Source organism: Chaetura pelagica, unplaced genomic scaffold (assembly GCF_000747805.2).
Source record: "Chaetura pelagica isolate M959 unplaced genomic scaffold, ChaPel_1.0 scaffold416, whole genome shotgun sequence".
Taxonomy (NCBI): domain Eukaryota; kingdom Metazoa; phylum Chordata; class Aves; order Apodiformes; family Apodidae; genus Chaetura; species Chaetura pelagica.
Genome location: NW_009953579.1, coordinates 951,608 through 966,161, shown reverse-complemented (window position 1 = coordinate 966,161; position 14,554 = coordinate 951,608). Strand labels below are relative to the sequence as shown.

The window sequence follows — 14,554 nt, the reverse complement described above, 5'->3', positions numbered from 1 at the left end:
CTTTACTGTGTCTGCATTCAAGCTGAGAATTCTACAAATGCTGCTTCCCACGAAGAAGCGAGGGGAGGGGAACGGGGGCAGGAACCGGCCCCCGCCGAGCTGTGAGATGCCAAGGCAGCCTGGAGCTGCCACTGCAGCCCTGGCAGCAACTACGGCAGGGCGGGATCGAGACAGTCAGTCTCCTGCTATTGTGGGAGCATCTCCAAAGAGTGCCAGCTCTGCACAGATGCCTATTGACAAATTGTGTGCTTATCTGCTGTGTTGGCAGTTCTATAACCAGGCCTGCTGCTTACTGTCCTTGCAGGACTGAATACAGAAGAAGGCACAGCTGCCACCCTCCTCTCTGGGCTTCTCTCATAGGCTGTCTTTTCTCTCCTGAACTCAGCCAAGCTGCAGGCTCCCTTTGGAGAAGCTTACCAGCTGGCTGCACACTGATCTGCAGCCAATTGGCATCACAGTCTGGGAGCAGTTTTGCAGCTCGATTCTGCCACCTCTGTGGACTGCTGCCCCTGGAAAGGCCCCCCCTGCGACTTGATCCTGAATCAAACAGGGTGTTGTCATGTGTGACTAACTGCAGGCAAGGGAACAGTGGTGGGACAGCATGGCAGGGTCTGGCACAGAGCACCTCAAAAGTCTCCTCTGCTCCAGCTCCTGTTTCATGCCATGGCATGTGAAGAGAAGTCTTCTGCAGCAGCAGGAACTGCCAGAAGGAGTCCCAGGGAGACTCAGTGCTCAGCCCCTGGTGTGAGGCTTCAGCAAGAGTGACAGCATGTTCAGGGCTCATGTCCCACCTACCTCTTGGTGGAAGGTATTCTGCAGAAACTCATATGGGACAGGAGCCCAGCTTGCTCAATGGGAGCATCCCAAAAAGGGCTGGTGTGGCCCTGCGCTAGTGTGGGTGAATGGGACCATGACCTGGGAGCATCTCAGGGACAAGATATCCCCTTGAGCCTGGCACCAATCTCCTGGCATCTCCTGGGACTTTGCAGTCTTGCACCTCTCACCAGATGATGGCAGCTGGCAGGCCCAGGGGCTGCCCCAAGGCTTGTGTCACTCCCTCCCTCCTGCTCTGCCTCTGCTCTCTTGCTCTGCCCAGACAGAGCCCTGTGCCCATGCTAGAAGAGGCCTATGGGTGCCAGCCAGCACTGCTGATAACATCTGTATGAAAGCTGCTGGGTAGGGAAGGGCTGCAGTGCCCTGAATGAGTACACCCAGATGCAGAAAAAAAAGGACGGAGCTGAGAGGCAGTTGGCAGCTCTGAAGTCTGTCCTGGTGTGCCAGGCTGGCTAGGAGGACAACTGCAGTCTAGAGACACCCAGGTCAGCTGGTATTGCAGAACAGTGGGAGATGGCTTCTACAAGGGAGGTGGTAGCCCTCCAGGACCCACAGGGATGATAGCCCCTGGCAGGCTGGAGGACAAAGCAGTTGGGGGTGCTGGTGGCAGTTTGTCACGCTCCAATGTCTGGGGGTGAATGTGGCAGCTTTGATGAGGTGAGACAGGAGGCCCTCAGGTCCTTTCCACCCACAGCACCCCTGCTTCACCCTGGGAAAGACCTCTACTTCTAACCAAAGCACAGCAAATTACTTTGTGGCTTTCAAATCTCAGGGACAGGAGCTGGAGCACAGAAGAGTCTAGAGGTGCTCTGTGCAAGCCCAACAACTGCTCACTCAGCCCCCACCCTGGGGTTGGGGAGAGAATCAGAAGGTTAAAAGTGAGAAAACTCATGTGTTGAGATAAAGACAGTTTAATAGGTAAAGCAAAAGCCACCCACATAAGCAAAGACAAACAAGGAATTCATTCAGTACTTCCCATTGGCAGGCAGGTGTTCAGCCATCCTGAGGACAGCAGGGCACCACCACACATAGCACTTACTTGGGAAGACAAATGCCATCACTCTGAACAGCCTTGTGACAGATGCATTCACTTTTTTTGGGCTTAAATAAGTGAGTTTTAAATAGAATAAATCAGTTATAATATGTGATTTAGTGTGCTGTTTGCTTAGCTCTGCTTACCTAGCATGAGTAGCTGGATTTGCTGAAGCCATAAACTGCAAGCTGTAAATTTCCACTCTAGATTTACTGAACATGTACCTACTTTGTCAAACAAGGCCTCCAGAGCCAGCATAAATAAGATATGGAGGCTTCAGGGCTACAACCATCAACAGCAGCTGCAACTAGACAAGATAATTGCCTGTCTCAAGGCAGTGAAGGAATCCAATGATGAACAAGAGGACCCCAGACCCAAATATTGCTACTGGACTGAACCATTGAATGAGGGGCAGGCAAATAGTGTGTAAGGGTATAATTATTCAGGGATTTCTTTGTTTGGCTCAGCCTCTCTCCAGAGACACAAGCTGACCATGCTGCTGTATCAATCTATTACATTATTTCTTTTTCTAAAATCCAATGCCTGAGTCTGCTACAGGAAACCTAGGATTTAAACTCCAGAGCAAACTAACACTGGACAGCCAGGCAGAAGGTAAGTGAAGTGGGAATAAACATGATGAAACTTTGAAATCTTAACTAAATGGTATAGAGAATTTGGTTTGTACATATAGCCATATATGCATATGTATAGCACATATAGCTTTAGCTATAAATACATATAATCCCTTAGCTGTAAAACTGGGACCAAATCTGGGACTAAGAGTTGATCCAGACATATTTGGACTCCTCCCTGAAAAGCAGTTTAGAAAGCAAAGGGGTGCATTCTGAACCTCATGATTCAACAGGAAGGTCTCCCCTACCTTTCTGAACCTACAGTCCCTGTGTTAATAATTCTAAATTTATTCTAACCCAATTATCCCTCTGTATGTTTCCTCCATGTAGTAAGTAATAGAGTGAACTTTGCCATCAAACTGTTAAATCACACTTTTATCTGAACACACATCTACAACAGTCCCCATCTTCCTTCTCCTTCCCCAACCTTTATATCCTGAGCATGATTCCATATGGTATGAAATATTCCTTTGGTCAGTTGGGGTCAGCTGTCCTAGCTGTAGAATCCTAGAATCATGGAATCATAAAATAATTTTTCTTGGAGAAGACCTTTAAGATCATCAAGTCTAACCACTAACCTAACTCTACCAGTAGAGCCTGGTGTTAAACCATGTCCCTAAGCAACACATCTACATGTCTTTTAAATACCCCCAGGTATGGTGACTCCATTACTTCCCTGGGCAGCCTGTTCCAGTGCCTGACAAGCCTTTTGGTGAAGATTTTTTCCCTATTATCCAATCTAAATCTCCCCTTTAACAACTTGAGGTCATTTCCTCTTGCTTCATTGTTCGTTACTTGGGAGAAGAGACCAACACCCACCTTGCTGCAACCTCCTTTCAGACAGTTGTGGAGAGTGATAAGCTATGCTCGCAGCCTCCTCTTCTCCAGCTAAACAACCCCAGCTCCCTCAGCTGCTCCTCATAAGACTTGTTCTCCAGACCAGTTCCAGATTTGTTCTCTAGAAGTTGTGTCCCATCTCAACTTCTTGCACACCCCCAGCCTGCTCACTCGTGGGGTGGGGTGAGAAGCAGAAAAGGCCTTGACACTGGGTAAGCACTGCTCAGCAATAGCTAAAACATCCCTGTGTTATGAAAAAGTTTCCAGCACAAATCCAAAACACAGCCCCAGAGTGGCTGCTATGAAGAAAATGAACTGTATCCTAGCCATAGCCAGCACAGCATGACATCTTGGGGTGAGAAGTATCCACAAACCAGAGCACTTCCTTCTGCAGGAAAGATGAATAAAAGGCACAGAGAGCAAATAACCCTTCCTGAGGGTTAACCAGGGATACCCCAGCCTCTTGGCTTTGGCATCCATTCTTACACATTTCCAGCAGCACGGAGATCAGAGACATTTCTGTTTGTGGTGAGACATTCATTAGCATTTGAGAGATGATACTTTCATATTTAAGCTGAGGCTAACGTATGCATGTAGATTGCACAGTTGTGTGCAAAGTATTAGAAGAACAGAAAGCATCTGAGAAGTGTAACTGGGCATTTTGTACATGGTTTGTTTTATCAAAGGCTAATGCAAATCTATTTGCCTTTCATTCTCTTGACACTTCAGCAACAAAGTTCAGGGAAGAACAGAAAAGGCAAATCCAGTTCTTTTCTGAGTCATGGATGTGCAAAGTCACGGCAGATACTGCAGCTGTACTGGTACAGCTGTGAACAGGGTTTGACCTGGTAAGTATGAAAATGTCTATCAGGTTAGGTCATTTGAAGCTGTGTCTTTCTTACACATTACATGTCATTTAAGTATTTGTTGAAAAAAGCCTGGATTTGTAGCCAAGCATGAACCTGAGCTTTAGAGTGAGCCCTATGCTCCCCACCCAGGACTGCCCACTTGTGAAAAATGGGGTGCTTTCCTGTGGCGTACAAAGGGAAAAAGGGAGGGTCAATACAGTGCCCTGTTCCAGAGTAGGAGAGAATCTGAAAATTTTCCTTCCCTTGAGCCTGCAAGAGCTTGCAGGCTGCCATAGCATAGTACTCGGAATTAATAACATGATCATCTTGTCCAACAATGAACAGTAACTGTGCCTCAACTTTCTCCAGTGGGATCAGGCTTTGGTTGCCAGGGGCTTGAAAGGGGTCGATAGAACCTTCAGAAGAATCAAGAATATGGGAATCCGTGACCTTGATGCGTCGTTCATCAAAGGGCAAGGGAGGGATGGTTTTGTCCTTGTAACAGAGGGGAACAGCTGTGATGGCCACAGGGCCATTGAGGGAAGCGACGGCGCTGATGTTCTTCAGGAAGGCGGCCATGGCGAGAGACAGATCAGCTCCTTTGGAGTAACCGAGCAGCCCAATGCCTGGTCCCTTTACCTGATAGACAGGAGGAAAACCTCATCAGTACTGGGCTGAAGAACGCAGCAGCTAGTTCCTGGAGAGGGACACTGTATAGTGCTGAGAGCGCAAAATGATGTGAAGGAGGTGATGGCAGTGATTAGGTTTCCTTCTGGACAAGTGCCAAGCACATCCTACACACAAATTCCCCACACTCCCACAAAAAGCATTTTTCTAAGATGAGAACCAACAGAGACAGCACAATTACACCATTTGAGCATAGGTTGCAGGAGAAAAGTAAGATTATTCAGAGGTGATCTGGAAAGTTTTTGGTCATGGGGAGCTATAGGGATGACCGCTGTGTGAAGAGACCAGGGACTGCCTCCCTTGTCAGACAGAGCCAGTTTTATCCTGCTCCAACATTAACCCATCACTGCCCAAAGAGGTGGCAGACAGGTCTTTTTAGTTTTGGTCTTGTTTCTCAATATGCTACTCTGTTGTTAACAGTTAATAAATGAAATTAACCTTCCCTAAGTCAAGTATTTTCTGCCTGTGGCAGTAACTGGTGAGTTATCTCTCTCTCTTTATCTTGACATGAGATTTTTCATCTTAGTTTCTTTAGCTGTAGTGTTGAGGAAGGAGAGAGGCTTGGTGGATATCTGACAGCTACATACTGGCAAGTGCTTTTTGTTTGTTTTGTTTAGATTAAGGGTTCACATGGTGACAATTCATGACAGCTGCTTCACAAAATGCATGTCTCTCTGCTCCACAACCTCCTCACCTTACTGTCTCAGACACCATCTCTGTCACTCCAGATAACAATATCTGAATTATACCCACCTTCTGCCCTTCCAGTGCATATCTGTTTGACTCTTCCTCTTTCCTAGAACTCAGACACCCGAACTCCTGACAAATGGAGCCAGGTGAGCATTTCAGCAGCTTCCTCCAGAGATAACTCAAGAACGCAGCAGCTAGTTCCTGGAGAGGGACACTGTATAGTGCTGAGAGCGCAAAATGATGTGAAGGAGGTGATGGCAGTGATTAGGTTTCCTTCTGGACAAGTGCCAAGCACATCCTACACACAAATTCCCCACACTCCCACAAAAAGCATTTTTCTAAGATGAGAACCAACAGAGACAGCACAATTACACCATTTGAGCATAGGTTGCAGGAGAAAAGTAAGATTATTCAGAGGTGATCTGGAAAGTTTTTGGTCATGGGGAGCTATAGGGATGACCGCTGTGTGAAGAGACCAGGGACTGCCTCCCTTGTCAGACAGAGCCAGTTTTATCCTGCTCCAACATTAACCCATCACTGCCCAAAGAGGTGGCAGACAGGTCTTTTTAGTTTTGGTCTTGTTTCTCAATATGCTACTCTGTTGTTAACAGTTAATAAATGAAATTAACCTTCCCTAAGTCAAGTATTTTCTGCCTGTGGCAGTAACTGGTGAGTTATCTCTCTCTCTTTATCTTGACATGAGATTTTTCATCTTAGTTTCTTTAGCTGTAGTGTTGAGGAAGGAGAGAGGCTTGGTGGATATCTGACAGCTACATACTGGCAAGTGCTTTTTGTTTGTTTTGTTTAGATTAAGGGTTCACATGGTGACAATTCATGACAGCTGCTTCACAAAATGCATGTCTCTCTGCTCCACAACCTCCTCACCTTACTGTCTCAGACACCATCTCTGTCACTCCAGATAACAATATCTGAATTATACCCACCTTCTGCCCTTCCAGTGCATATCTGTTTGACTCTTCCTCTTTCCTAGAACTCAGACACCCGAACTCCTGACAAATGGAGCCAGGTGAGCATTTCAGCAGCTTCCTCCAGAGATAACTCAGGCAAAGTGACAGGCACTTTGCAGAAGAAGCACTCCCTGGGGATCTCGGTGAGACATGGAGGGTGCTCCTACCTGTGGGTGCTGCAGCATATAGTTCACTGCCTCTTCAAAGTATTCCAGGTGGAGTTCAGTTGACTGAACTCCAGTCTGATTGACTGAAATTACTCCTTCCAATGTTTCCCTGGTTTTGAATGGATCAAAGCAGGTACACAAGAGGAACTGCAGAAAATTAGTCTTTTGGGGAAAGGACACAACCAATGCAAATTAACTGGCAAGATGCTGAGTGGCAGAAAGACAGATATCACCTATGTAAGATGCCATGCTTGGCAAAGAGAGCTGGGAGTAACCCTGCTCTCTCACAGCTCTTCTGTCACTTGTGTGGTCCAAAGAAAATTATTCCACTCCCAACAGACACTCAGTCCCCACAGTATGGGAGCACTTTGGGATGGACTGATTCCCCTGGAGAGCCCCGAGATGTCACCCAGGGAATACAATCCCCCACACAGCAGGGCATCACCATCATGGAGCCAGTGCTGTGCTGGAGGACATGTAAGCTCCCATTTGTCCGCGCTCAGGGGGACTACAGACAGCTCCACATGAGGTCAGCTCTGCACATTGGAACAGACATGGGGCAGCAAGGCAGGGTCTGGCACAGAACCCCTGTCCCCTCCTCTCTGCTCCAGCTCCTTTAGGCCCCCCTGCTCCAGAGGGCCAGTGAGGGAGTGTGACTGGGGCTTGGGTCTCTCCCTGGGGGGAGGTGTTCTGAAGAAGCTCATGTGGGATGGGAGCCCACCTTGCTTATCAGGAGCATTCCAAGAGTGGCTGACACTGCCCTGAACTGGTGTGAATGCATGGGACTGTGGCCTGGGAGCATCTCAGGGGAGAGACTCGCCCACGAGCCTGGTGCCAATCTCCTGGCATCTCCTGGGACTTTACAGTCTTGCACCTCTCACCAGATGATGGCAGCTGGCAGGGCCATGGGCTGCCCCAAGGCTTGTGTCGCTCCCTCCCTCCTGCTCTGCCATCTGCTCTCTCACTCATGCCCAGAGCACCGTACCCACATGAGGGTGGACCTATGGGCTTTGGCTGGGCTGGTTGAGAGCATGGATTACAAAATACCCTGGGTAGGGAAGGGCCTGGGAGTTTCTTTTTCTACTAATTCTCTTTATCAGGTCTGATCTCTTACATAAATTCTGCAATCCAAACACAAAGGAGCATGTGTACATCCCTTGAGAGAAGATTTCAGTACAGCATATCGAATGACCACATCATACTGGGACTAGAAGTGGAAGTTACCAGCCAGAGCACATCCTTCCAGAGGAGAGGTGAATCCAAAGCACAGAAGACACAGCTTTTCCGGAATGATGTCTCATAGCATCCTGAGAGCTCTTATCTAGAGACACCATCACCACTGTTTTTTCTGACACCCCATATTGTACAGTTTCTGCAGCTCAGTAGTCAGAGATGTTTCCATTTGTGATGAGACATTAAGTGTGCTGAAATCTCTTCACCAAAAGGTGCTTGTGATGGAGGTTGCTTTAAGGTACAGGCTGAAGATGCTATAAGCAAGGTGAGAACATAGTTACATGGAGAGTACAGAATTTTTTTTAAAGTTCACAGGCCACCAGGGAGATAAATGGACATATTGGACATGATCTATTCAATTAAGATAAATTCAAATGCTTTCCCTGTTCTCAATGCCTGATCAAAAAAGATCAGAGAAATTACAGAAAATCAAACTCAGTTCTGCTCACATCTGTAGGTTTACCAAGCCATGTTCTTGGGGTTATATAGATGCAGGTGTGAACAATATTAATGCAATAAACTAAAAAGTCAACTCAGGTCCTTCAGACCTAGGTGTGCTTGTTGGTGGGGTAGAATAAAGCCTAGATCTCTTGCCAAGCATCATTCTGGTCCTCTGAAGGAGCTTTATGCTGCCTTGTCCCCCATCTTAGATGGCCAGCTGGTTCAAAATAGACTCTTTGCTCTGGGTGAAGGGTGAAAAGAGAAGCAGAATATGTCTCATACTTGCTTGGAGGTTGCAATTTTTTTCTGGTTTGATTAACAAAATGCTTGCCTTTACAGAAATTATATGCCTGGCAAGAGATGAAGACGAAGTGCTTGTCAAGAAGAGACGTCTCCCCAGGACTTTGAAGGCTATGTTCAAGACTCAAATAATGCTGAACTGAACAGCACACAAGGCAAGAACAGCTTCTTAGCTGGACTGTAGATTAAAGTAACTGGTGGGGACATTCAGGTATGCTGAGATTTCTCAGAGTACATAGGGGTGATGGCAGACACCAGGGTTTCTGCTGCACTAGCTCCAGGCATGCCTCACTTTGCATGTCCCATATGACACTCTTACCTCCTGACCCCCCACCCCCTGACCAACACCAGCAGCATAGGCAGGATGCTGCCTACATTATTAAAGTAAGGAATTACTCTCTCAAATCAGACTGCCATTGCTGGAGTCAAGGTGTGGCACAACTCCTACCCACATTCGAAAGGCATTTGCACAATTAGCTCTTGCTGCCAGACAACCCAGACACCAAATGTCCCTGGCAGTCCACTGGAGCCATGGCCCTGTGTTTCCTGTAAGTGACTGGGTGAGCTGTCATATGGGCACATAGTTGCTTGTCTTTCCTACTACCTCTACAAAGTTTTATTTTATGTTGTCAGACTCCTTTACTGTTTGTACTACACCAACCCAGAGAAAGTGGTCCTCAGTGCACTCACAGCATAGCAAATACAGATGGGCCATTACCAAGCTGGGACTCACCAGACCTAACCTCAGCTTCTAGTAGTTACTCATCTATCCAGACCATTATCTAAACTTCTTCTGACCTCAAAGGGAAAGACCAGACCTAACCTCAGCTTCTAGTAGTTACTCATCTATCCAGACCATTATCTAAACTTCTTCTGACCTCAAAGGTAAAGAGAGGGACCCACAGTCTCTCAGTCACCTCCATACACATTCTTGTCATTACACTCCTGCATCACTTCACTCCGGCACTTCAGGCACAAGTGCTTTTGGAGGAACAAGCAACTCTTGGATATATGCCAGGGATACAGCCCCTATCAAGCCTTGCCTTACAGCATGCAGAACATTCCCCTCCCTTAGCCATGGTGCAGCCTCTGGAGGAGAAGCAACTTCCCCAGGTCCATCAGACTGGAGCTGACAGAGGGCTTGTGCCAGGTACAGCTGGGGCAACAGTCCCTCACATCTACCCCATTGCCTGATGGAGCAGATAGGCTCTGGCTACTTGGTGTGTCTTAGTGCTCCACAGTGGGAAGTCCTTCTCAAAGCACCTGGTCCTTCCCCATATCCCCCCCCCCCTGGGCAGGGAGATTGCAGCTGAGGGGCACTTTCATCAAGTATTGCCTGGAGCCCTTGCTGCAGCCCTGGCAGTGCCTGTGGCAGGGGGGGCTCAGCACAGCCAGTCCCCTGGCACCGTGAGAGCCTCTCCAAAGGCAGCAGCTCTGCCCAGGCCCTGGTGTCCCACAGCTGCACAGGCTGTACCTGTCCAACCTGTCAGGCCAGCTGCAATGGGTACCAGTTCCAAATGGCAAGTGCAAACACAGAGCAGGTTCTTGGGAACAATTTGCTGTATGTGGGAAGTATAAGGAAGATCACAATGCTAGTTGTTTGGACATGTTTTCCTCTCCAGAGCCAGATCCCCAGTTATAAGATGTGGCATCAAAAGGTTTAACAAGGGCTCACACAAGCATACTTATTACTAGTAGGCTCAAGGCTATTGCAGCTTGTGGATCTGCAGCAGTGGAGCAACATGGGCTGGACACCAAACTTCAGGAGTTTGATGGGAGAAGCCTCTTCTTGGAGGCTGCTGATCTGGGTGTGGGTATGGGAAATTCCAACTGCCATGAAACATTATGAAATCAAGCAATTGCCTGTTTTCTCTTAAACAGCACCATTGCACTGTAAAACCATCAGTACTCAAGAAGGGTACCTTTGGTTCCAATATTATAAAAACCATAACATGTACATGCTCCAAGTGAACACTCTGATTTAAGATACTCCAGAAATCAAGGGAACTGGGTGAACTTTTGACCCATCTCTTCGTACATGATCGCACACATACTAGAAAGCTAGGGGCCACAAAGCAGTGTCTGTGTTGTTAACTTAATGCAAGTGGCTTTATTTTCTGAATTTTTCAAAAGATGCCATGTGCATTTGGCTAAGCTGCACAGTTTTCCTTGATAGCTATTGTCTGTAAAATTAAAGTTATTATAGTTTTCTACCTTGCCTTGGGTCGCAAATTGAAAAGCATTGATACTTAAGAAATATGTAGATCTTCATAGCTGGAGAAGGATGAAGTATTGCTATTTCAAGTGTATTTGTAGCATTGTTATGTGTTCTGTATTCCATTATTATTATTATTAATTCTAACATGCCTGGAAGATGCACCCCTATTTTTACATAGGGAACAAAGTATGAAGCAGATAAATTGATTCCTTATTCCCAAACTGTGATCAGTTTGTCACAAGGTCTAAAATCCTCCAGCACATTTAGACATCTCACCGTTTTCCTCAGTGGAAGTCAGTGTAGTGATCTTTAAGAGAAGACCACTGTACATCAGTCAGTTAGTGACCCACAGCAGAGCTAACCTGAGCACGCCCAGACCTGTGCTGTATGGTGCTGCATGTACAGTGAGACCTTCAGGTGGGTGCTGTGCAGAAACCCTGTGAGGAAGGAAGAACTCAGCCAGCTCTTCCTTACCGGGGAGCAGGCAGGCAGCTCCCACCCAGTAACTGCAATTACACCACCTGCATGGCCTTGCCTTTATAGAACAGTGCAGCAACATGCCAACATTGTTCCTGTTTGACTAGACCTCAAAAATAGAGCTGTTTCCTTCATAAAAATCTTACTAAAACCTTGAAAGACCAAGAAGTATGAATCTCTGCTATGGACCATGTCTACACTACTCGGGGTTCCCAGCATCTAAAGAGATGTAAGATCATCTGTGCTACTGTTCTTAGAGTGTTAGCTCTAATAAATAGCATTTTTAATGATACCTTACAGCATGAGAGTGCCTTTGTTGCTGGGATCATAATGCACCAGCACCTCCTAGTGCAAAACATCTGGCATAGTTGGCAGGTCTCCGTGAGAAACACCTTTCTGGAGACAGAATGAAGTATAAAAGAGAAACTCTGGCTGGCTGGCCCCACACAAATCTGTAAGGGAAATTTGCAAGGAGTTCATGTCAGGTGGTTTTCCCATTGGTATGGAAACTGGGGAGGAATTACCAGAATACCTGACCCCAGCTGAAATATTATGCTTCCTTAGAAAAGAAAGGCCAGGAAAAGGAAATGCTAAAGAGAATTAGTGCCATCTTTGGTTATTACTAACATACTTGAAATGGACAAGGAGGTGCTTACAGCCAATGCAGAAAGTCCTGCACGAGCTGTTGGTGCAACTCTGCACCACAGCCCCCAAAGCAGTGAGCTGCAGTGCAGGTGCCTGCCATGCAGCTGCCCATGGTGCAGGTATCTGAGGTGTAGCCACCTGTGCTGCAAATGCTCAGGGCACAAGCAGGTGCAAGTCAGGCACACAGTGTGGAGCAGCCCAGGAAGGACACCACCAAGGCATGAGGTATTTGCCAGAGGGCTGATAGGTGAGACCAGGACCACTGATGCTCTGGCAAGGACAAGTAGACAGAGAGATCAGAGGACAAGTGTGGCAACAGCATTTTGGTCCAGCCACTACTGACTGACAAAATAAAGGGACCCCCAGGGGTCCCTCCTGTGGTGTGCAATTTTACACAGCCTGATTTTCAAGATTTAGCAAAAAAATATGGGGAAAAAGACAGGAAAGGCTGTTGCAAGTATGGGACTTTGGAGGACATGGTGTATACTTAAATTCTAAACAATTGGAGTGGTTGGGTGCCATCTTGCAAAACCCCGACAAGCCAGCAGCTGAGAGGAACACAGAGTAATGCAGTTTGCTCCTTGTGGGTGTGCCTTCAGGAGGCTTTAGAAACAGAATATCCCTCACCTGCTGCCTGGGACAATAGAAGAGTATTGTGGAAAGGTACATCTCAAGCTCACAAGCATATACAGGAACTGGCCACATAGCCAGGGGTGTATTCATGCAACTTTTCGGGTCCTGGGAGGGAACTTTTTGCACCCAGCATGAAAACCTCCATAGAGAGTGACCTATTTGCCTTGAAAGGGCCAATAATTTCCTTGCTAGGGGCTGCTGTGAGAAAACCAGTGGGGGACGTTATTCTATCACCCAGCTCATGAGAAGATCTTGCTGCACTATTCAGTAAGGCCAGGCCCACACAGGTACCGTCATCAATGACACCAAGGGAGAGCTGCCTGTGGGCTCTCCTTTTAGGAAGAGCTGGCTGAATTCTTCCTGTGGCCAAGGGATCCATGAGCCAGAGTGCAGGTCTGAAGGCCACACTGTACGTGCAGAGCAGCACAAGCACACCCAGTGGTGACCATCACCCAATCTGTGTGTGAGCAATGGAAGTACTTCCCATACCAGGGCAGGCTGCTTTAGTACAGTGTAAATACGCAGATGATTTATAGGCTGCAAGAAAGTTCACTAGCTTCCTGAAGTTACCTAAGGTGTAGTAAGATGGCTGGTGAAAGGAAAAAAATAATAATTAAGTACTTCCCTCTCTAGTCACTCAGCTACACAGAATCACTTGCAGAGCAGACACCCATTTTAAGCAGAACATTTGATCTCTCTACTCATGCCAAAGCTTTCTGCTCCCAGATGGGATACTGTGATCCACACTGCTGATTCACACCTAGCAGGCATAAGGCAAAAGTAAGGCAGAACATTTTCTAAACAAATTTATTTTGTTAAAAAAACATAGAGTTACACTTGCACCAGAGGTTTCTTTGTAGTCAGAATGCCCTTCTCAAACAGGATGGTGGCTAGAGAAATCTTGTCCTCCAAGTTTTCACATGGAAGGGTATCCACGCTGATGTAGTTTGGATAGGAAGACAGGAGAAGTTCAATACTGTCTGTGTGCTCGGGATCTATCTCAAGGCACTTGGGTTCTTCCTTGTGATATACTCTAGAGTTTTCTGTTGTGTAATACAGCATCACACCAGCTTCTTCATTACACAACCTAATGATGCCGTGGCGGAGCAGACGTACTTCTGTGTCTTTTGTTATCACTATATCCACATCCCGGGGACCTCCCCCTTGCCAGCGGGCTGGGAAGCCGTACACACTCTGTGCCTTCTCACTCTGTGTAAGCACCGGAGGGAGGCAGTCGTGAAGAAATGACTTGGCTCTCTGATCAACTGCAGCATCGATGGGTGCGTAGTCAACGAGTTTCCTTATCAGGCTCTGCACCTTCTCCATAAAGGCCGTTCGTCGAGCGTCAGATGCATCCGAATTGGCGACCCCCATGTACCCCAGGTAGTCCATGGGAAGCCCCTGCCGGTACTCTACATCCTCCTCCAGGGCCATCTGCAGGGCAGCTGGAAGGAGCTTCTCCAGGAGGTCCCCCCAGGTGTTCCTCTGGTAAGAGGACACCGTGATGTGGAGCGAGTGTGCATCAGGAAGACAGTCACCCTGGTGGATGAAGCCGCGGGGGAAGTACAGCAGGTCCCCGGCCTCCAGCACCGTCTCCAGCACGGGCTCGCCGAGCTCAGCCTGCGAGAAGTTTGGGCTGGAAAACCGGGGCAGCACTTCTGCATCCGTGCGAGGGCTGTAGACACGCCAGTGCTTCTTCCCCTCCAGCTGCAGCACAAAGGCCTCGATGTCATCGTAGTGGGGGGCAAAGCCCTGTGTCCCCGGAGGCGTGAGGTAGGTGTTGGCCCCTGCCACGCTGCCGAAGTGCTCCTGCAGGATGGAAAGGAACTGCCAGACGCTGGGGGAGAAGGCCTGGGGGCTGAGGAGCCGCAGGGAGCACCCGTTCTGGTAGAAGTCCCAGACGACGGCGGG

General features: G+C 47.8%; 3 protein-coding genes across 3 annotated transcripts in view; all 3 read right to left on the bottom strand.

Moving 5' to 3' along the window:
• The window catches only part of LOC104390587 (putative acyl-coenzyme A thioesterase 6), a 5,213-nt gene extending 4,429 nt beyond the window's left edge, over positions 1–784 (bottom strand). Inside the window, exon 1 of the mRNA XM_009999752.1 lies at positions 418–784. Within this exon, the coding sequence (XP_009998054.1) occupies positions 418–784 (367 nt within the window). The remainder of the gene's footprint in view (positions 1–417) is intronic.
• A 3,457-nt stretch (positions 785–4,241) lies between these two features.
• LOC104390586 (putative acyl-coenzyme A thioesterase 6) lies at positions 4,242–7,603 on the bottom strand. Its single transcript, XM_009999751.1, has 3 exons — positions 7,578–7,603; positions 6,697–6,805; positions 4,242–4,823 (listed from the first exon to the last, which is right to left on the bottom strand). Exons 1-3 carry the CDS (start codon positions 7,601–7,603, stop codon positions 4,242–4,244), a joined length of 717 nt encoding a protein of 238 aa, XP_009998053.1.
• A 5,833-nt stretch (positions 7,604–13,436) lies between these two features.
• On the bottom strand, positions 13,437–14,554 carry LOC104390585 (chromosome unknown open reading frame, human C14orf169; the record flags this gene model as incomplete). Its single annotated transcript, XM_009999750.1, has 1 exon — positions 13,437–14,554. A coding segment is annotated over one exon (1,080 nt), but the record flags the coding sequence as incomplete, so codon positions are not given.

Excerpts from the sequence above, each read along its gene's own strand:
- LOC104390586 (XM_009999751.1), bottom strand. The coding sequence starts at position 7,603 with ATGGCCCTGCCAGCTGCCATCATCTG. Across the intron at positions 6,806-7,577 it reads CTGCCAGCTGCCATCATCTG|GGAAACATTGGAAGGAGTAA; the intron begins GTGAGAGGTGCA and ends ATTCAAAACCAG. Across the intron at positions 4,824-6,696 it reads ATATGCTGCAGCACCCACAG|GTAAAGGGACCAGGCATTGG; the intron begins GTAGGAGCACCC and ends CCTGTCTATCAG.